This window comes from Scyliorhinus torazame, chromosome 22 (genome assembly GCF_047496885.1).
Source record: "Scyliorhinus torazame isolate Kashiwa2021f chromosome 22, sScyTor2.1, whole genome shotgun sequence".
Classification (NCBI taxonomy): Eukaryota; Metazoa; Chordata; class Chondrichthyes; order Carcharhiniformes; family Scyliorhinidae; genus Scyliorhinus; species Scyliorhinus torazame.
Genome location: NC_092728.1, coordinates 8,269,028 through 8,285,969, shown reverse-complemented (window position 1 = coordinate 8,285,969; position 16,942 = coordinate 8,269,028). Strand labels below are relative to the sequence as shown.

Genomic DNA, 16,942 nt, shown 5'->3' with positions numbered 1-16,942 from the left:
CCACCCTCTCTCCAGACCCACCCTCTCTCCAGACCCGCCCCCTCTCTGGCCCCGCCCTCTCTCCAGCCCCGCCCTCTCTCCAGACCCACCCTCTCTCCAGACCCGCCCCCTCTCTGGCCCCGCCCTCTCTCCAGCCCCGCCCTCTCTCCAGACCCACCCTCTCTCCAGACCCACCCTCTCTCCAGACCCACCCTCTCTCCAGACCCGCCCCCTCTCCGGCCCCGCCCTCTCTCCAGACCCGCCCTCTCTCCAGCCCCGCCCCCTCTCCAGCCCCGCCCCCTCTCCAGCCCCACCCCCTCTCCAGCCCCGCCCTCTCTCCAGCCCCGCCCCCTCTCCAGCCCCGCCCCCTCTCCAGCCCCACCCCCTCTCCAGCCCCACCCCCTCTCCAGCCCCGCCCCCTCTCCAGCCCCGCCCTCTCTCCGGCCCTGCCCTCTCTCCAGACCCGCCCTCTCTCCAGCCCCGCCCTCTCTCCAGCCCCACCCTCTCTCCGGCCCCGCCCTCTCTCCGGACCCACCCCCTCTCCGGCCCCGCCCCCTCTCCAGCCCCGCCCTCTCTCCACCCCCGCCCTCGCTCCGGCCCTGCCCCCTCTCCGGCCCTGCCCTCTCTCCAGACCCACCCTCTCTCCAGACCCACCCTCTCTCCAGACCCGCCCTCTCTCCAGACCCACCCTCTCTCCAGACCCGCCCTCTCTCCAGCCCCGCCCTCTCTCCAGACCCGCCCTCTCTCCAGACCCGCCCTCTCTCCAGACCCACCCTCTCTCCAGACCCACCCTCTCTCCAGACCCGCCCTCTCTCCAGACCCACCCTCTCTCCAGCCCCGCCCCCTCTCCAGACCCGCCCTCTCTCCAGACCCACCCTCTCTCCAGCCCCGCCCCCTCTCTCCGTCCCTGCCCTCTCTCCAGACCCACCCTCTCTCCGGCCCCGCCCTCTCTCCGGCCCTGCCCTCTCTCCAGACCCACCCTCTCTCCGGCCCTGCCCTCTCTCCAGCCCCACCCTCTCTCCGGCCCCGCCCTCTCTCCAGACCCGCCCCCTCTCTGGCCCCGCCCTCTCTCCGGCCCCGCCCTCTCTCCGGCCCTGCCCTCTCTCCAGACCCGCCCCCTCTCTGGCCCCGCCCTCTCTCCGGACCCACCCTCTCTCCAGACCCGCCCTCTCTCCAGACCCGCCCTCTCTCCAGCCCCGCCCCCTCTCCAGACCCTGCCCTCTCTCCAGCCCCGCCCTCTCTCCAGCCCCGCCCTCTCTCCAGCCCCGCCCTCTCTCCAGCCCCGCCCTCTCTCCAGACCCGCCCTCTCTCCGGCCCCGCCCTCTCTCCAGACCCGCCCTCTCTCCAGACCCGCCCTCTCTCCGGCCCCGCCCTCTCTCCAGACCCGCCCTCTCTCCAGACCCGCCCTCTCTCCAGACCCGCCCTCTCTCCGGCCCCGCCCTCTCTCCAGACCCTGCCCTCTCTCCAGCCCCGCCCTCTCTCCAGACCCGCCCTCTCTCCAGACCCGCCCTCTCTCCAGACCCGCCCTCTCTCCGGCCCCGCCCTCTCTCCAGACCCTGCCCTCTCTCCAGCCCCGCCCTCTCTCCAGCCCCGCCCTCTCTCCAGCCCCGCCCTCTCTCCGGCCCCGCCCTCTCTCCAGACCCGCCCCTCTCCGGCCCCGCCCTCTCTCCAGACCCACCCTCTCTCCAGACCCGCCCTCTCTCCACCCCCGCCCTCTCTCCGGACCCACCCTCTCTCCGGCCCCGCCCCTCTCCGGCCCCGCCCTCGCTCCGGCCCCGCCCTCTCTCCAGCCCCGCCCTCTCTCCAGCCCCGCCCTCTCTCCAGACCCGCCCTCTCTCCAGCCCCGCCCCCTCTCCGGCCCCGCCCTCTCTCCAGACCCGCCCCCTCTCCAGCCCTGCCCTCTCTCCAGCCCCGCCCCCTCTCCAGCCCCGCCCCCTCTCCAGCCCCGCCCCCTCTCCGGCCCCGCCCTCTCTCCAGACCCGCCCCTCTCCGGCCCCGCCCTCTCTCCAGACCCACCCTCTCTCCAGACCCGCCCTCTCTCCACCCCCGCCCTCTCTCCGGACCCACCCTCTCTCCAGACCCGCCCTCTCTCCAGACCCGCCCTCTCTCCAGCCCCGCCCCTCTCCGGCCCCGCCCTCTCTCCGTCCCCCGCCCTCTCTCCGTCCCCGGCCCTCTCTCCAGACCCGCCCTCTCTCCACCCCCGCCCTCTCTCCGGCCCCGCCCTCTCTCCAGCCCCGCCCCTCTCCGGCCCCGCCCTCTCTCCGTCCCCGGCCCTCTCTCCAGCCCCGCCCCCTCTCCAGACCCGCCCTCTCTCCAGCCCCGCCCTCTCTCCGTCCCCGGCCCTCTCTCCAGACCCACCCTCTCTCCAGCCCCGCCCTCTCTCCAGACCCACCCTCTCTCCAGCCCCGCCCCCTCCCCATTCCCGCCCCCTCTCCAGCCCCGCCCTCTCTCTGTCCCCGCCCTCTCTCCAGCCCCGCCCCCTCTCCAGCCCCGCCCTCTCTCTGTCCCCGGCCCTCTCTCCAGCCCCGCCCTCTCTCCGTCCCCGGCCCTCTCTCCAGCCCCGCCCTCTCTCCAGACCCACCCTCTCTCCACCCTCGCCCTCGCTCCGGCCCCGCCCACTCTCTGGCCCTGCCCTCTCTCCAGCCCCGCCCCCTCTCCAGCCCCGCCCCCTCTCCAGACCCACCCTCTCTCCAGCCCCGCCCTCTCTCCAGACCCACCCTCTCTCCAGCCCCGCCCCCTCCCCATTCCCGCCCCCTCTCCAGCCCCGCCCTCTCTCCGTCCCCGGCCCTCTCTCCAGCCCCGCCCTCTCTCCAGACCCGCCCTCTCTCTGTCCCCGCCCTCTCTCCAGCCCCACCCCCTCTCTGGCCCCGCCCTCTCTCCAGACCCGCCCTCTCTCCGTCCCCGCCCTCTCTCCAGCCCCGCCCTCTCTCTGTCCCCGCCCTCTCTCCAGCCCCGCCCCCTCCCCATTCCCGCCCCCTCTCCAGCCCCGCCCTCTCTCTGTCCCCGCCCTCTCTCCAGCCCTGCCCTCTCTCCAGCCCCACCCCCTCTCCAGACCCGCCCTCTCTCCAGCCCCGCCCTCTCTCCAGCCCCACCCCCTCTCCAGACCCACCCTCTCTCCGGCCCCGCCCTCTCTCCAGACCCACCCCCTCTCCAGACCCGCCCTCTCTCCAGCCCCGCCCTCTCTCCAGACCCGCCCTCTCTCCAGACCCACCCTCTCTCCGGCCCTGCCCTCTCTCCAGCCCCACCCCCTCTCTGGCCCCGCCCTCTCTCCGGCCCCGCCCTCTCTCCAGACCCACCCTCTCTCCGGCCCTGCCCTCTCTCCAGCCCCACCCCCTCTCTGGCCCCGCCCTCTCTCCGGCCCCGCCCTCTCTCCAGCCCCGCCCTCTCTCCAGACCCACCCTCTCTCCGGCCCTGCCCTCTCTCCAGCCCCACCCCCTCTCTGGCCCCGCCCTCTCTCCGGCCCCGCCCTCTCTCCAGCCCCGCCCCCTCTCCAGCCCCGCCCCCTCTCCGGCCCCGCCCTCTCTCCAGCCCCGCCCCCTCTCCAGCCCCGCCCCCTCTCCGGCCCCGCCCTCTCTCCAGACCCGCCCTCTCTCCAGACCCGCCCTCTCTCCAGACCCGCCCTCTCTCCAGACCCACCCTCTCTCCAGACCCGCCCTCTCTCCAGACCCGCCCCCTCTCCAGCCCCGCCCCTCTCCGGCCCCGCCCTCTCTCCAGACCCGCCCTCTCTCCAGCCCCGCCCTCGCTCCGGCCCCGCCCACTCTCCAGCCCCGCCCTCTCTCCGTCCCCGCCCCATCTCCGGCCCCGCCCTCTCTCCAGACCCGCCCTCTCTCCAGCCCCGCCCTCGCTCCGGCCCCGCCCACTCTCCAGCCCCGCCCCCTCTCCAGCCCCGCCCCATCTCCGGCCCCGCCCTCTCTCCAGCCCCGCCCTCTCTCCAGCCCCGCCCCCTCTCCAGCCCCGCCCCATCTCCGGCCCCGCCCTCTCTCCAGCCCCGCCCCCTCTCCAGCCCCGCCCCCTCTCCAGCCCCGCCCTCTCTCCGTCCCCGGCCCTCTCTCCAGCCCCGCCCTCTCTCCAGACCCGCCCTCTCTCCAGACCCGCCCTCTCTCCAGCCCCGCCCCCTCTCCGGCCCCGCCCTCTCTCCAGACCCGCCCTCTCTCCAGCCCCGCCCTCTCTCCAGACCCACCCTCTCTCCAGCCCCACCCCCTCTCCAGCCCCGCCCCCTCTCCGGCCCCGCCCTCTCTCCAGCCCCGCCCTCTCTCCAGCCCCGCCCTCTCTCCAGACCCGCCCTCTCTCCAGACCCGCCCTCTCTCCAGCCCCGCCCCCTCTCCAGCCCCGCCCCTCTCCGGCCCCGCCCTCTCTCCAGACCCGCCCTCTCTCCAGACCCGCCCTCTCTCCACCCCCGCCCTCGCTCCGGCCCCGCCCTCTCTCCAGACCCGCCCTCTCTCCAGACCCGCCCTCTCTCCAGACCCGCCCTCTCTCCACCCCCGCCCTCTCTCCAGACCCACCCTCTCTCCAGACCCACCCTCTCTCCAGACCCACCCTCTCTCCAGACCCGCCCCCTCTCCGGCCCCGCCCTCTCTCCAGCCCCGCCCTCTCTCCAGACCCACCCTCTCTCCAGACCCACCCTCTCTCCAGACCCGCCCCCTCTCCGGCCCCGCCCTCTCTCCAGCCCCGCCCTCTCTCCAGACCCACCCTCTCTCCAGCCCCGCCCCCTCTCTGGCCCCGCCCTCTCTCCAGCCCCGCCCTCTCTCCAGACCCGCCCTCTCTCCAGACCCGCCCTCTCTCCAGCCCCGCCCTCTCTCCAGACCCACCCTCTCTCCAGACCCACCCTCTCTCCAGACCCGCCCCCTCTCCGGCCCCGCCCTCTCTCCAGACCCGCCCTCTCTCCAGCCCCGCCCCCTCTCCAGCCCCGCCCCCTCTCCAGCCCCACCCCCTCTCCAGCCCCGCCCTCTCTCCAGCCCCGCCCCCTCTCCAGCCCCGCCCCCTCTCCAGCCCCACCCCCTCTCCAGCCCCGCCCCCTCTCCAGCCCCGCCCTCTCTCCGGCCCTGCCCTCTCTCCAGACCCGCCCTCTCTCCGGCCCCGCCCTCTCTCCAGCCCCGCCCTCTCTCCAGCCCCGCCCTCTCTCCGGCCCCGCCCTCTCTCCAGACCCACCCCCTCTCCGGCCCCGCCCCCTCTCCAGCCCCGCCCTCTCTCCACCCCCGCCCTCGCTCCGGCCCTGCCCCCTCTCCGGCCCTGCCCTCTCTCCAGACCCACCCTCTCTCCAGACCCACCCTCTCTCCAGACCCTGCCCTCTCTCCGGCCCCGCCCTCTCTCCAGACCCACCCCCTCTCCGGCCCCGCCCCCTCTCCAGCCCCGCCCTCTCTCCACCCCCGCCCTCGCTCCGGCCCTGCCCCCTCTCCGGCCCTGCCCTCTCTCCAGACCCACCCTCTCTCCAGACCCACCCTCTCTCCAGACCCACCCTCTCTCCAGACCCGCCCTCTCTCCAGACCCGCCCTCTCTCCAGCCCCGCCCCCTCTCCAGACCCTGCCCTCTCTCCAGCCCCGCCCTCTCTCCAGCCCCGCCCTCTCTCCAGCCCCGCCCTCTCTCCGGCCCTGCCCTCTCTCCAGACCCGCCCTCTCTCCGGCCCCGCCCTCTCTCCAGACCCGCCCTCTCTCCAGACCCGCCCTCTCTCCGGCCCCGCCCTCTCTCCAGACCCGCCCTCTCTCCAGACCCGCCCCCTCTCCGGCCCCGCCCTCTCTCCAGACCCACCCTCTCTCCAGACCCGCCCTCTCTCCACCCCCGCCCTCTCTCCGGACCCACCCTCTCTCCGGCCCCGCCCCTCTCCGGCCCCGCCCTCTCTCCAGACCCGCCCCCTCTCCAGCCCCGCCCTCTCTCCAGCCCCGCCCCCTCTCCGGCCCCGCCCTCTCTCCAGACCCGCCCTCTCTCCAGACCCGCCCTCTCTCCAGCCCCGCCCTCTCTCCAGACCCACCCTCTCTCCAGACCCGCCCTCTCTCCAGCCCCGCCCTCGCTCCGGCCCCGCCCACTCTCAAACCCCGCCCTCTCTCCAGCCCCCCACTCTGCAGCCCCTCAGAACCGGACCGGAAGTTACACCTGCGGTGATTTAAAAAAAATGTTTCTGCTGTTAATTCCGGGTTAAGGCTGCAACTTCCGGCATAGACCCCGCTTCCGGTGGTTGACCTCCCTTCTCGTCCTGACGTCACGTCTGGCTCCTCCGCCGGAAAAGACGCAATTCCGCCGCATTCAATCATTTCCGCTGACGTCACATCCGGTCCAACCCGGAACTCCCCAGAGCCACATCCACTCCCTGGATCTTCACCCCCTCCCTTTGGACAGGTACTTTGTCTCTCTCTTTCTTTGTGTCTGTGTCTCTGTCTGTCTGTGTCTCTCTCTGTGTGTGTGTCTCTCTCTGTGTGTGTGTCTCTCTCTGTGTGTGTGTCTCTCTGTGTGTGTGTCTCTCTGTGTGTCTGTGTGTGTGTCTCTCTGTGTCTCTCTGTGTGTGTGTGTCTCTCTGTGTGTCTCTCTGTGTGTCTCTCTGTGTGTCTCTCTGTGTGTCTGTCTGTGTGTCTCTCTGTGTGTCTGTCTGTGTCTCTCTGTGTGTGTGTGTCTCTCTGTGTGTCTGTCTGTGTCTCTCTGTGTGTCTGTCTGTGTCTCTCTGTGTGTCTGTCTGTGTCTCTCTGTGTGTCTGTCTGTGTGTCTCTCTGTGTGTCTGTCTGTGTCTCTCTGTGTGTCTGTCTGTGTCTCTCTGTGTGTGTGTGTCTCTCTGTGTGTCTCTCTGTGTGTCTCTCTGTGTGTCTCTCTGTGTGTCTCTCTGTGTGTCTGTCTGTGTGTCTGTCTGTGTGTCTGTCTGTGTGTCTCTCTGTGTGTCTCTCTGTGTGTCTGTCTGTGTGTCTGTCTGTGTGTCTGTCTGTGTGTCTCTCTGTGTGTCTGTCTGTGTGTCTGTCTGTGTGTCTGTCTGTGTCTCTCTGTGTGTGTCTGTGTGTCTGTGTCTCTCTCTGTGTGTGTGTCTCTCTGTGTGTCTCTCTGTGTGTCTCTCTGTGTGTCTCTCTGTGTGTCTGTCTGTGTGTCTGTCTGTGTGTCTGTCTGTGTGTCTGTCTGTGTGTCTCTCTGTGTGTCTCTCTGTGTGTCTCTCTGTGTGTCTGTCTGTGTGTCTGTCTGTGTGTCTCTCTGTGTGTCTCTCTGTGTGTCTGTCTGTGTGTCTGTCTGTGTGTCTGTCTGTGTGTCTGTCTGTGTGTCTGTCTGTGTGTCTGTCTGTGTGTGTCTGTGTGTCTGTCTGTGTGTCTGTCTGCGTGTCTGTCTGTGTCTCTCTGTGTGTGTCTCTCTCTGTGTGTGTCTCTCTCTGTGTGTGTGTCTCTCTGTGTGTCTCTCTGTGTGTCTCTCTGTGTGTCTGTCTGTGTGTCTGTCTGTGTGTCTGTCTGTGTCTCTCTGTGTGTGTCTGTGTGTCTGTCTGTGTGTGTCTGTCTCTGTGTGTGTCTCTGTGTGTGTCTCTGTGTGTGTCTCTGTGTGTGTCTCTGTGTGTGTCTCTGTGTGTGTGTCTGTGTGTGTGTCTGTGTGTGTGTCTGTGTCTGTGTGTGTCTGTGTCTGTGTCTCTGTGTGTGTCTCTGTGTGTGTCTGTGTGTGTGTCTCTGTGTGTGTCTCTGTGTGTGTCTCTGTGTGTGTGTCTCTGTGTGTGTCTCTGTGTGTGTCTCTGTGTCTGTGTCTGTGTCTGTGTGTGTGTCTGTGTGTGTGTCTGTGTGTGTGTGTGCGCGCGTGTGTGTGTGCGCGCGTGTGTGTGTGCGCGCGTGTGTGCGCGCGTGTGTGTGTGTGCGCGCGTGTGTGCGCGCGTGTGTGTGTGTGCGCGCGTGTGTGTGTGCGCGCGTGTGTGTGTGCGCGCGTGTGTGTGTGCGCGCGTGTGTGTGTGCGCGCGTGTGTGTTCGCGTGTGTTCGCTCTCTTGGCGCCCCCTCCAGTCACAGGGAGGAATTGTGTCCCCTTGGGCTGTATCTCCATCCCCAAGAGATCCCCCCCCACGAAGGAGCCGTCGGTGACTAACCGAGGCCCCAGGCGGGATTCTGAACGGTGCGCGGTTCGCTCGCCGGCCGGGGAAGGGGACAGCCTGCCTCCCGGCCGAGTGAGGAGTTAATCCTGAGTCTGATTTTCATTTCTTCCCTGTTTGCAGCACACACTCAGCCTGAGAGACAGACAGAGAGAGCGATGGCTGCTATCCGGAAGAAGCTGGTGATTGTTGGCGACGGGGCCTGTGGGAAGACCTGTCTGCTCATCGTCTTCAGCAAGGATCAGTTCCCTGAGGTGTACGTGCCCACCGTGTTCGAGAATTACGTGGCAGACATCGAGGTGGACGGCAAGCAGGTGCGTAGCAGGGGCATGTCCGCCCCCTGCCCCCCTTGTTAATCAAAAAATTTCAAATTCCTCGGGGTGCACATCTCCAAAAATCTGTCCAGGTCCACCCACGTTGACGCTACCACCAAGAAAGCACAACAGCGCCTATACTTCCTCAGGAAACTAAGGAAATTCAGCATGTCTACACTGACTCTTACCAACTTTTACAGATCACCATAGAAAGCATCCTATCGGGCTGCATCACAGCCTGGTATGGCAACTGCTCGGCCCAGGACCGCAAGAAACTTCAGAGTCGTGAGCACCGCCCAGTCCATCACACAAACCTGCCTCCCATCCATTGACTCCATCTACACCTCCCGCTGCCTGGGGAAAGCGGGCAGCATTATCAAAGACCCCTCCCACCCGGCTTACTCACTCTTCCAACTTCTTCCATCGGGCAGGAGATATAGAAGTCTGAGAACACGCACAAACAGACTCAAAAACAGCTTCTTCCCCACTATCACCAGACTCCTAAACGACCCTCTTATGGACTGATTTCATTAACACTACACCCCTGTCTGCTTCACCCGATGCCAGTGCTTATGTAGTTACATTGTGTACCTTGTGTTGCCCTATTATGTATTTTCTTTTATTCACATTTCTTCTCCTGTACTAAATGATCTGTTGAGCTGCTCGCAGAAAAATACTTTTCACTGTACCTCGGTACACGTGACAATATCCAAAATCCCTTCCCCTCGGCCGTGAAAATATTCGAAGACTGTGCCTCCACCGCCTTTCGACAAAAAAGGCTCCAGAGTCTCGTGAACTGGGAGAAAGAATTTCCCCTCATCCCCGTTTTAATCGGACGACCCCTTAGTTTAAAACAGTGACCCTCAGGGTTCTAGTTTCTTCCACAAGGGAAAACATCCTCCCATCGTCCAGCCTGTCGATACCACCTCAGGGTATTGGGGTATCGGGTGTCCAATTATATCGCCTCTCACTCTGCTAAACTCCAGCAGCTACAAGCCGGGCCCTCCAACCCTTCCTCCGAGGACACCCCACGCATTGAGACCGTTTGTCTTCACTCAACTGAACCGTGACACACTTGCATCCTTCCCTCAACCACCGTCTCGGCCCACAGCCGGTGTTCCGATTGGGAGCTGGTCCCGAATCATTCACTGACATTTTTAACTTCCTGTTTTCTGTGCACACTTATTTCGAGCCATCCAAATCCCTGCTCCATTTCCTGGTAAAAAAGTGTAATCAGAGCTGTATAACACATGGATACAGTACTGGTGGGGACGGGTCTGTCACTGTATAACACAGGGGTACAGTACTGGTGGGGATGGGTCTGTCACTGTATAACACTGGGGTACAGTACTGGTGGGGACGGGTCTGTCACTGTATAACACGGATACAGTACTGGTGGGGACGGATCTGTCACTGTATAACACTGGGGTACAGTACTGGTGGGGACGGGTCTGTCACTGTATAACACTGGGGTACAGCCCTGGTGCGGACAGGTCTGTCACTGTATAACACTGGGGTACAGTTCTGGTGGGGACTGGTCTGTCACTGTGTAACACTGGGGTACAGTACTGGTGGCGACGGGTCTGTCACTGTATAACACTGGGGTACAGTTCTGGTGGGGACTGGTCTGTCACTGTGTAACACTGGGGTACAGTACTGGTGGCGACGGGTCTGTCACTGTATAACACTGGGGTACAGTTCTGGTGGGGACTGGTCTGTCACTGTGTAACACTGGGGTACAGTACTGGTGGCGACGGGTCTGTCACTGTATAACACTGGGGTACAGTACTGGTGGGGACAGGTCTGTCACTGTATAACACTGGGGTACAGTACTGGTGGGGAAGAGTCTGTCACTGTATAACACTGGGGCACAGTACTGGTGGGGTGGGTCTGTCACTGTATAACACTGGGGTACAGTACTGGTGGGGACGGGTCTGTCACTGTATAACACTGGGGTACAGTACTGGTGGGGACGGGTCTGTCACTGTATAACACTGGGGTACAGTACTGGTGGGGACGGGTCGGTCACTGTATAACACTGGGGTACAGTACTGGTGGGGACTGGTCTGTCACTGTATAACACTGGGATACAGTACTGGTGGGGACGGCTGTGTCACTGTATAACACTGGGGTACAGTACGGTGGGGACGGGTCTGTCACTGTAACACTGGGGTACAGTACTGGTGGGGATGGGTCTGTCACTGTATAACACTGGGGTACAGTACGGTGGGGACGGGTCTGTCACTGTATAACACTGGGGCACAGTACTGGTGGGGATGGGTCTGTCACTGTGTAACACTGGGGTACAGTACTGGTGGGGATGGGTCTGTCACTGTATAACACTGGGGTACAGTACTGGTGGGGACGGGTCTGTCACTGTATAACACTGGGATACAGTACTGGTGTGGACGGGTCAGTCCTTGTATAACATTGGGGTACAGTACTGGTGGGGTCAGGTCTGTCACTAACACTGGGGTACAGTACTGGTGGGGACGGGTCTGTCACTGTATAACACTGGGGTACAGTACTGGTGGGGTCAGGTCTGTCACTAACACTGGGTTACAGTACTGGTGGAGACGGGTCTGTCGTTGTATAACACTGGGGTACAGTGCTGGTGGGGACGGGTCTGTCACTGTATAACACTGGGGTACAGTACTGGTGGGGACGGGTCTGTCACTGTATAACACTGGGGTACAGTACTGGTGGGGAAGGGTCTGTCACTGTATAACACTGGGGTACAGTACTGGTGGGGACGGGTCTGTCACTGTATAACACTGGGATACAGTACTGGTGTGGACGGGTCAGTCCTTGTATAACACTGGGGTACAGTACTGGTGGGGTCAGGTCTGTCACTAACACTGGGGTACAGTACTGGTGGGGACGGGTCTGTCACTGTATAACACTGGGATACAGTACTGGTGGGGACGGGTCAGTCATTGTATAACACTGGGGTACAGTTCTGGTGGGGACTGGTCTGTCACTGTGTAACACTGGGGTACAGTACTGGTGGCGACGGGTCTGTCACTGTATAACACTGGGGTACAGTACTGGTGGGGACAGGTCTGTCACTGTATAACACTGGGGTACAGTACTGGTGGGGAAGAGTCTGTCACTGTATAACACTGGGGCACAGTACTGGTGGGGTGGGTCTGTCACTGTATAACACTGGGGTACAGTACTGGTGGGGACGGGTCTGTCACTGTATAACACTGGGGTACAGTACTGGTGGGGACGGGTCTGTCACTGTATAACACTGGGGTACAGTACTGGTGGGGACGGGTCGGTCACTGTATAACACTGGGGTACAGTACTGGTGGGGACTGGTCTGTCACTGTATAACACTGGGATACAGTACTGGTGGGGACGGCTGTGTCACTGTATAACACTGGGGTACAGTACGGTGGGGACGGGTCTGTCACTGTAACACTGGGGTACAGTACTGGTGGGGATGGGTCTGTCACTGTATAACACTGGGGTACAGTACGGTGGGGACGGGTCTGTCACTGTATAACACTGGGGCACAGTACTGGTGGGGATGGGTCTGTCACTGTGTAACACTGGGGTACAGTACTGGTGGGGATGGGTCTGTCACTGTATAACACTGGGGTACAGTACTGGTGGGGACGGGTCTGTCACTGTATAACACTGGGATACAGTACTGGTGTGGACGGGTCAGTCCTTGTATAACATTGGGGTACAGTACTGGTGGGGTCAGGTCTGTCACTAACACTGGGGTACAGTACTGGTGGGGACGGGTCTGTCACTGTATAACACTGGGGTACAGTACTGGTGGGGTCAGGTCTGTCACTAACACTGGGTTACAGTACTGGTGGAGACGGGTCTGTCGTTGTATAACACTGGGGTACAGTGCTGGTGGGGACGGGTCTGTCACTGTATAACACTGGGGTACAGTACTGGTGGGGACGGGTCTGTCACTGTATAACACTGGGGTACAGTACTGGTGGGGAAGGGTCTGTCACTGTATAACACTGGGGTACAGTACTGGTGGGGACGGGTCTGTCACTGTATAACACTGGGATACAGTACTGGTGTGGACGGGTCAGTCCTTGTATAACACTGGGGTACAGTACTGGTGGGGTCAGGTCTGTCACTAACACTGGGGTACAGTACTGGTGGGGACGGGTCTGTCACTGTATAACACTGGGATACAGTACTGGTGGGGACGGGTCAGTCATTGTATAACACTGGGGTACAGTACTGGTGGGGACGGGTCTGTCACTATAACACTGGGGTACAGTACTGGTGGGGACGAGTCTGTCACTGTATAACACTGGGGTACAGTACTGGTGGGGACGGGTCTGTCACAGTATAACACTGGGGTACAGTACTGGTGGGGACGGGTCTGTCACTGTATAACACTGGGGTACAGTACTGGTGGGGAAGGGTCTGTCACTGTATAACACTGGGGTACAGTACTGGTGGGGAAGGGTCTGTCACTGTATAACTGGGGTACAGTACTGGTGGGGACGGGTCTGTCACTGTATAACTGGGGTACAGTACTGGTGGGGACGGGTCTGTCACTGTATAGCACTGGGGTACAGTACTGGTGGGGACGGGTCTGTCACTGTATAACACTGGGGTACAGTACTGGTGGGGACGGGTCTGTCATTGTATAACACTGGGGTACAGTACTGGTGGGGACGGGTCTGTCACTGTATAACACTGGGGTACAGTACTGGTGGGGACTGGTCTGTCACTGTATAACACTGGGGTACAGTACTGGTGGGGTCGGGTCAGTCACTGTATAACACTGGGGTACAGTACTGGTGGGGACGGGTCTGTCACTGTATAACACTGGGGTACAGTACTGGTGGGGACGGGTCTGTCACTGTATAACACTGGGGCACAGTACTGGTGGGGACGGGTCTGTCACTGTATAACACTGGGATACAGTACTGGTGGGGACGGGTCTGTCACTGTATAACACTGGGGTACAGTACTGGTGGAGACGGGTCTGTCACTGTATAACACTGGGGTACAGTACTGGTGGGGACAGGTCTGTCACTGTATAACACTGGGGTACAGTACTGGTGGGGACGGGTCTGTCACTGTATAACACTGGGGTACAGTACTGGTGGGGACTGGTCTGTCACTGTGTAACACTGGGGTACAGTACTGGTGGGGTCGGGTCTGTCACTGTATAACACTGGGGTACAGTACTGGTGGGGACGGGTCTGTCACTGTATAACACTGGGGTACAGTACTGATGGGGATGGGTCTGTCACTGTATAACACTGGGGTACAGTACTGGTGGGGTCGGGTCTGTCACTGTATAACACTGGGGTACAGTACTGGTGGGGTCGGGTCTGTCACTGTATAACACTGGGGTACAGTACTGGTGGGGACGGGTCTGTCACTGTATAACACTGGGGTACAGTACTGGTGGGGACAGGTCTGTCACTGTATAACACTGGGGTACAGTACTGGTGGGGACGGGCCTGTCACTGTATAACACTGGGGTACAGTACTGGTGGGGATGGGTCTGTCTGTATAACACTGGGGTACAGTACTGGTGGGGATGGGTCTGTCACTGTATAACACTGGGGTACAGTACTGGTGGGGACGGGTCTGTCACTATAACACTGGGGCACAGTACTGGTGGGGACGGGTCTGTCACTGTGTAACACTGGGGTACAGTACTGGTGGGGATGGGTCTGTCACTGTGTAACACTGGGGTACAGTACTGGTGGGGACAGGTCTGTCACTGTATAACCCTGGGGTACAGTACTGGTGGGGACGGGTCGGTCACTGTATAACACTGGGGTACAGTACTGGTGGGGACGGGTCTGTCACTGTATAACACTGGGGTACAGTACTGGTGGGGACGGGTCTGTCACTGTATAACACTGGGGTACAGTACTGGTGGGGACGGGTCTGTCACTGTATAACACTGCGGTACAGTACTGGTGGGGACGGGTCTGTCACTGTACAACACTGGGGTACAGTACTGGTGGGGATGGGTCTGTCCCTGTATAACACTGGGGTACAGTACTGGTGGGGTCGGGTCTGTCACTGTATAACACTGGGGCACAGAATCTGCTTCACTCACAGTTGCTGTTTTATATTTTTGCCAGGTGGAGTTGGCACTCTGGGACACTGCTGGTCAAGAGGACTACGACCGCCTGCGACCCCTCTCGTACCCTGACACAGATGTGATTCTCATGTGCTTTTCGATTGACAGCCCTGACAGTTTAGGTATTATACTGCGTTCCTTAGCCCAGTCCCTTCTCCCCCAAGGCCCGTGGTTATTACACCAAGACTGAAAGTTAAATCATTCGGCCACGGCACTTGAGCGACATTGTGTGGTTCCCTCCTGTTCCTGTGTAACAGGCTGGAGAGGGGCTGAATGGGCCTCCCCCTGTTTCTGTGTAACAGGCTGGCGAGGGGCTGAATGGGCCCCTCCTGGTCCTGTGTAACAGGCTGGAGAGGGGCTGAATGGGTCTCCTCCTGTTCCTGTGTAACAGGCTGGAGAGGGGCTGAATGGGCCTCCTCCTCCTGTTGCTGTGTAACAGGCTGGAGAGGGGCTGAATGGGCCTCCCCCTGTTCCTGTGTAACAGGCTGGAGAGGAGCTGAATGGGCCTCCCCCTGTTCCTGTGTAACAAGCTGGAGAGGGGCTGAATGGGCCTCCTCCTGTTCCTGTGCAACAGGCTGGAGAGGGGCTGAATGGCCCTCCTCCTGTTCCTGTGCAACAGGCTGGAGAGGGGCTGAATGGGCCTCCCCCTGTTCCTGTGTAACAGGCTGGAGAGGGGCTGAATGGCCCTCCTCCTGTTCCTGTGCAACAGGCTGGAGAGGGGCTGAATGGGCCTCCTCCTGTTCCTGTGTAACAGGCTGGAGAGGGGCTGAATGGCTTCCTCCTGTTCCTGTGTAACAAGCTGGAGAGGGGCTGAATGGGCCTCCCCCTGTTCCTGTGTAACAGGCTGGAGAGGGGCTGAATGGGCCTCCTCCTCCTGTTGCTGTGTAACAGGCTGGGGAGGGGCTGAATGGGTCTCTTCCTGTGTAACAGGCTGGAGAGGGGCTGAATGGGCCTCCTCCTCCTGTTCCTGTGTAACAGGCTGGAGAGGGGCTGAATGGGCCTCCTGTTCCTGTGTAACAGGCTGGAGTGGGGCTGAATGGGCCTCCTCCTGTTCCTGTGTAACAGGCTGGAGAGGGGCTGAATGGGCCTCCTCCTGTTCCTGTGTAACAGGCTGGAGAGGGGCTGAATGGGCCTCCTCCTCCTGTTCCTGTGTAACAGGCTGGAGAGGGGCTGAATGGGCCTCCTGTTCCTGTGTAACAGGCTGGAGTGGGGCTGAATGGGCCTCCTCCTGTTCCTGTGTAACAGGCTGGAGAGGGGCTGAATGGGCCTCCTCCTGTTCCTGTGTAACAGGCTGGAGAGGGGCTGAATGGGTCTCCCCCTGTTCCTGTGTAACAGGCTGGAGAGGGGCTGAATGGGCCTCCTCCTGTTCCTGTGTAACAGGCTGGAGAGGGGCTGAATGGGCCTCCTCCTGTTCCTGTGTAACAGGCTGGGGAGGGGCTGAATGGGCCTCCTCCTGTTCCTGTGTAACAGGCTGGAGAGGGGCTGAATGGGCCTCCTCCTGTTCCAGTGTAACAGGCTGGAGAGGGGCTGAATGGGGATCCTCCTGTTTCTGTGTAACAGGCTGGAGAGGGGCTGAATGGGCCTCCTCCTGTTCCTGTGCAACAGGCTGGAGAGGGGCTGAATGGGCCTCCCCCTGTTCCTGTGTAACAGGCTGGAGAGGGGCTGAATGGCCCTCCTCCTGTTCCTGTGCAACAGGCTGGAGAGGGGCTGAATGGGCCTCCTCCTGTTCCTGTGTAACAGGCTGGAGAGGGGCTGAATGGCTTCCTCCTGTTCCTGTGTAACAAGCTGGAGAGGGGCTGAATGGGCCTCCCCCTGTTCCTGTGTAACAGGCTGGAGAGGGGCTGAATGGGCCGCCTCCTCCTGTTGCTGTGTAACAGGCTGGGGAGGGGCTGAATGGGTCTCCCCCTGTTCCTGTGTAACAGGCTGGAGAGGGGCTGAATGGGCCTCCTCCTCCTGTTCCTGTGTAACAGGCTGGAGAGGGGCTGAATGGGCCTCCTGTTCCTGTGTAACAGGCTGGAGCGGGGCTGAATGGGCCTCCTCCTGTTCCTGTGTAACAGGCTGGAGAGGGGCTGAATGGGCCTCCTCCTGTTCCTGTGTAACAGGCTGGAGAGGGGCTGAATGGGTCTCCCCCTGTTCCTGTGTAACAGGCTGGAGAGGGGCTGAATGGGCCTCCTCCTGTTCCTGTGTAACAGGCTGGAGAGGGGCTGAATGGGGCCTCCTCCTGTTCCTGTGTAACAGACTGGAGAGGGGCTGAATGGGCCTCCTCCTGTTCCTGTGTAACAGGCTGGAGAGGGGCTGAATGGGGATCCTCCTGTTTCTGTGTAACAGGCTGGAGAGGGGCTGATTGGGCCTCCTCCTGTTCCTGTGTAACAGGCTGGGAGGGGCTGAATGGGCCTCCTCCTGTTCCTGTGTAACAGGCTGGAGGGGGGCTGAATGGGCCTCCTCCTGTTCCTGTGTAACAGGCTGGAGAGGGGCTGAATGGGCCTCTTCCTGTTCCTGTGTAACAGGCTGGAGAGGGGCTGAATGGG

The 16,942-nt window shown here is 62.0% G+C and overlaps 2 protein-coding genes across 2 annotated transcripts in view; one reads left to right on the top strand and one right to left on the bottom strand.

Moving 5' to 3' along the window:
- The window catches only part of LOC140398897 (semaphorin-3F-like), a 558,403-nt gene that overhangs the window by 444,997 nt on the left and 96,464 nt on the right, over positions 1-16,942 (bottom strand). The window lies entirely within an intron of this gene.
- On the top strand, positions 6,218-14,619 carry LOC140398899 (ras-like GTP-binding protein O-RHO). Its single transcript, XM_072487865.1, has 3 exons — positions 6,218-6,309; positions 8,130-8,320; positions 14,416-14,619. The coding sequence occupies exons 2-3, from the start codon at positions 8,165-8,167 to the stop codon at positions 14,602-14,604; spliced, it is 345 nt and encodes a 114-aa protein (XP_072343966.1). The 5' UTR covers positions 6,218-6,309; positions 8,130-8,164; the 3' UTR covers positions 14,605-14,619.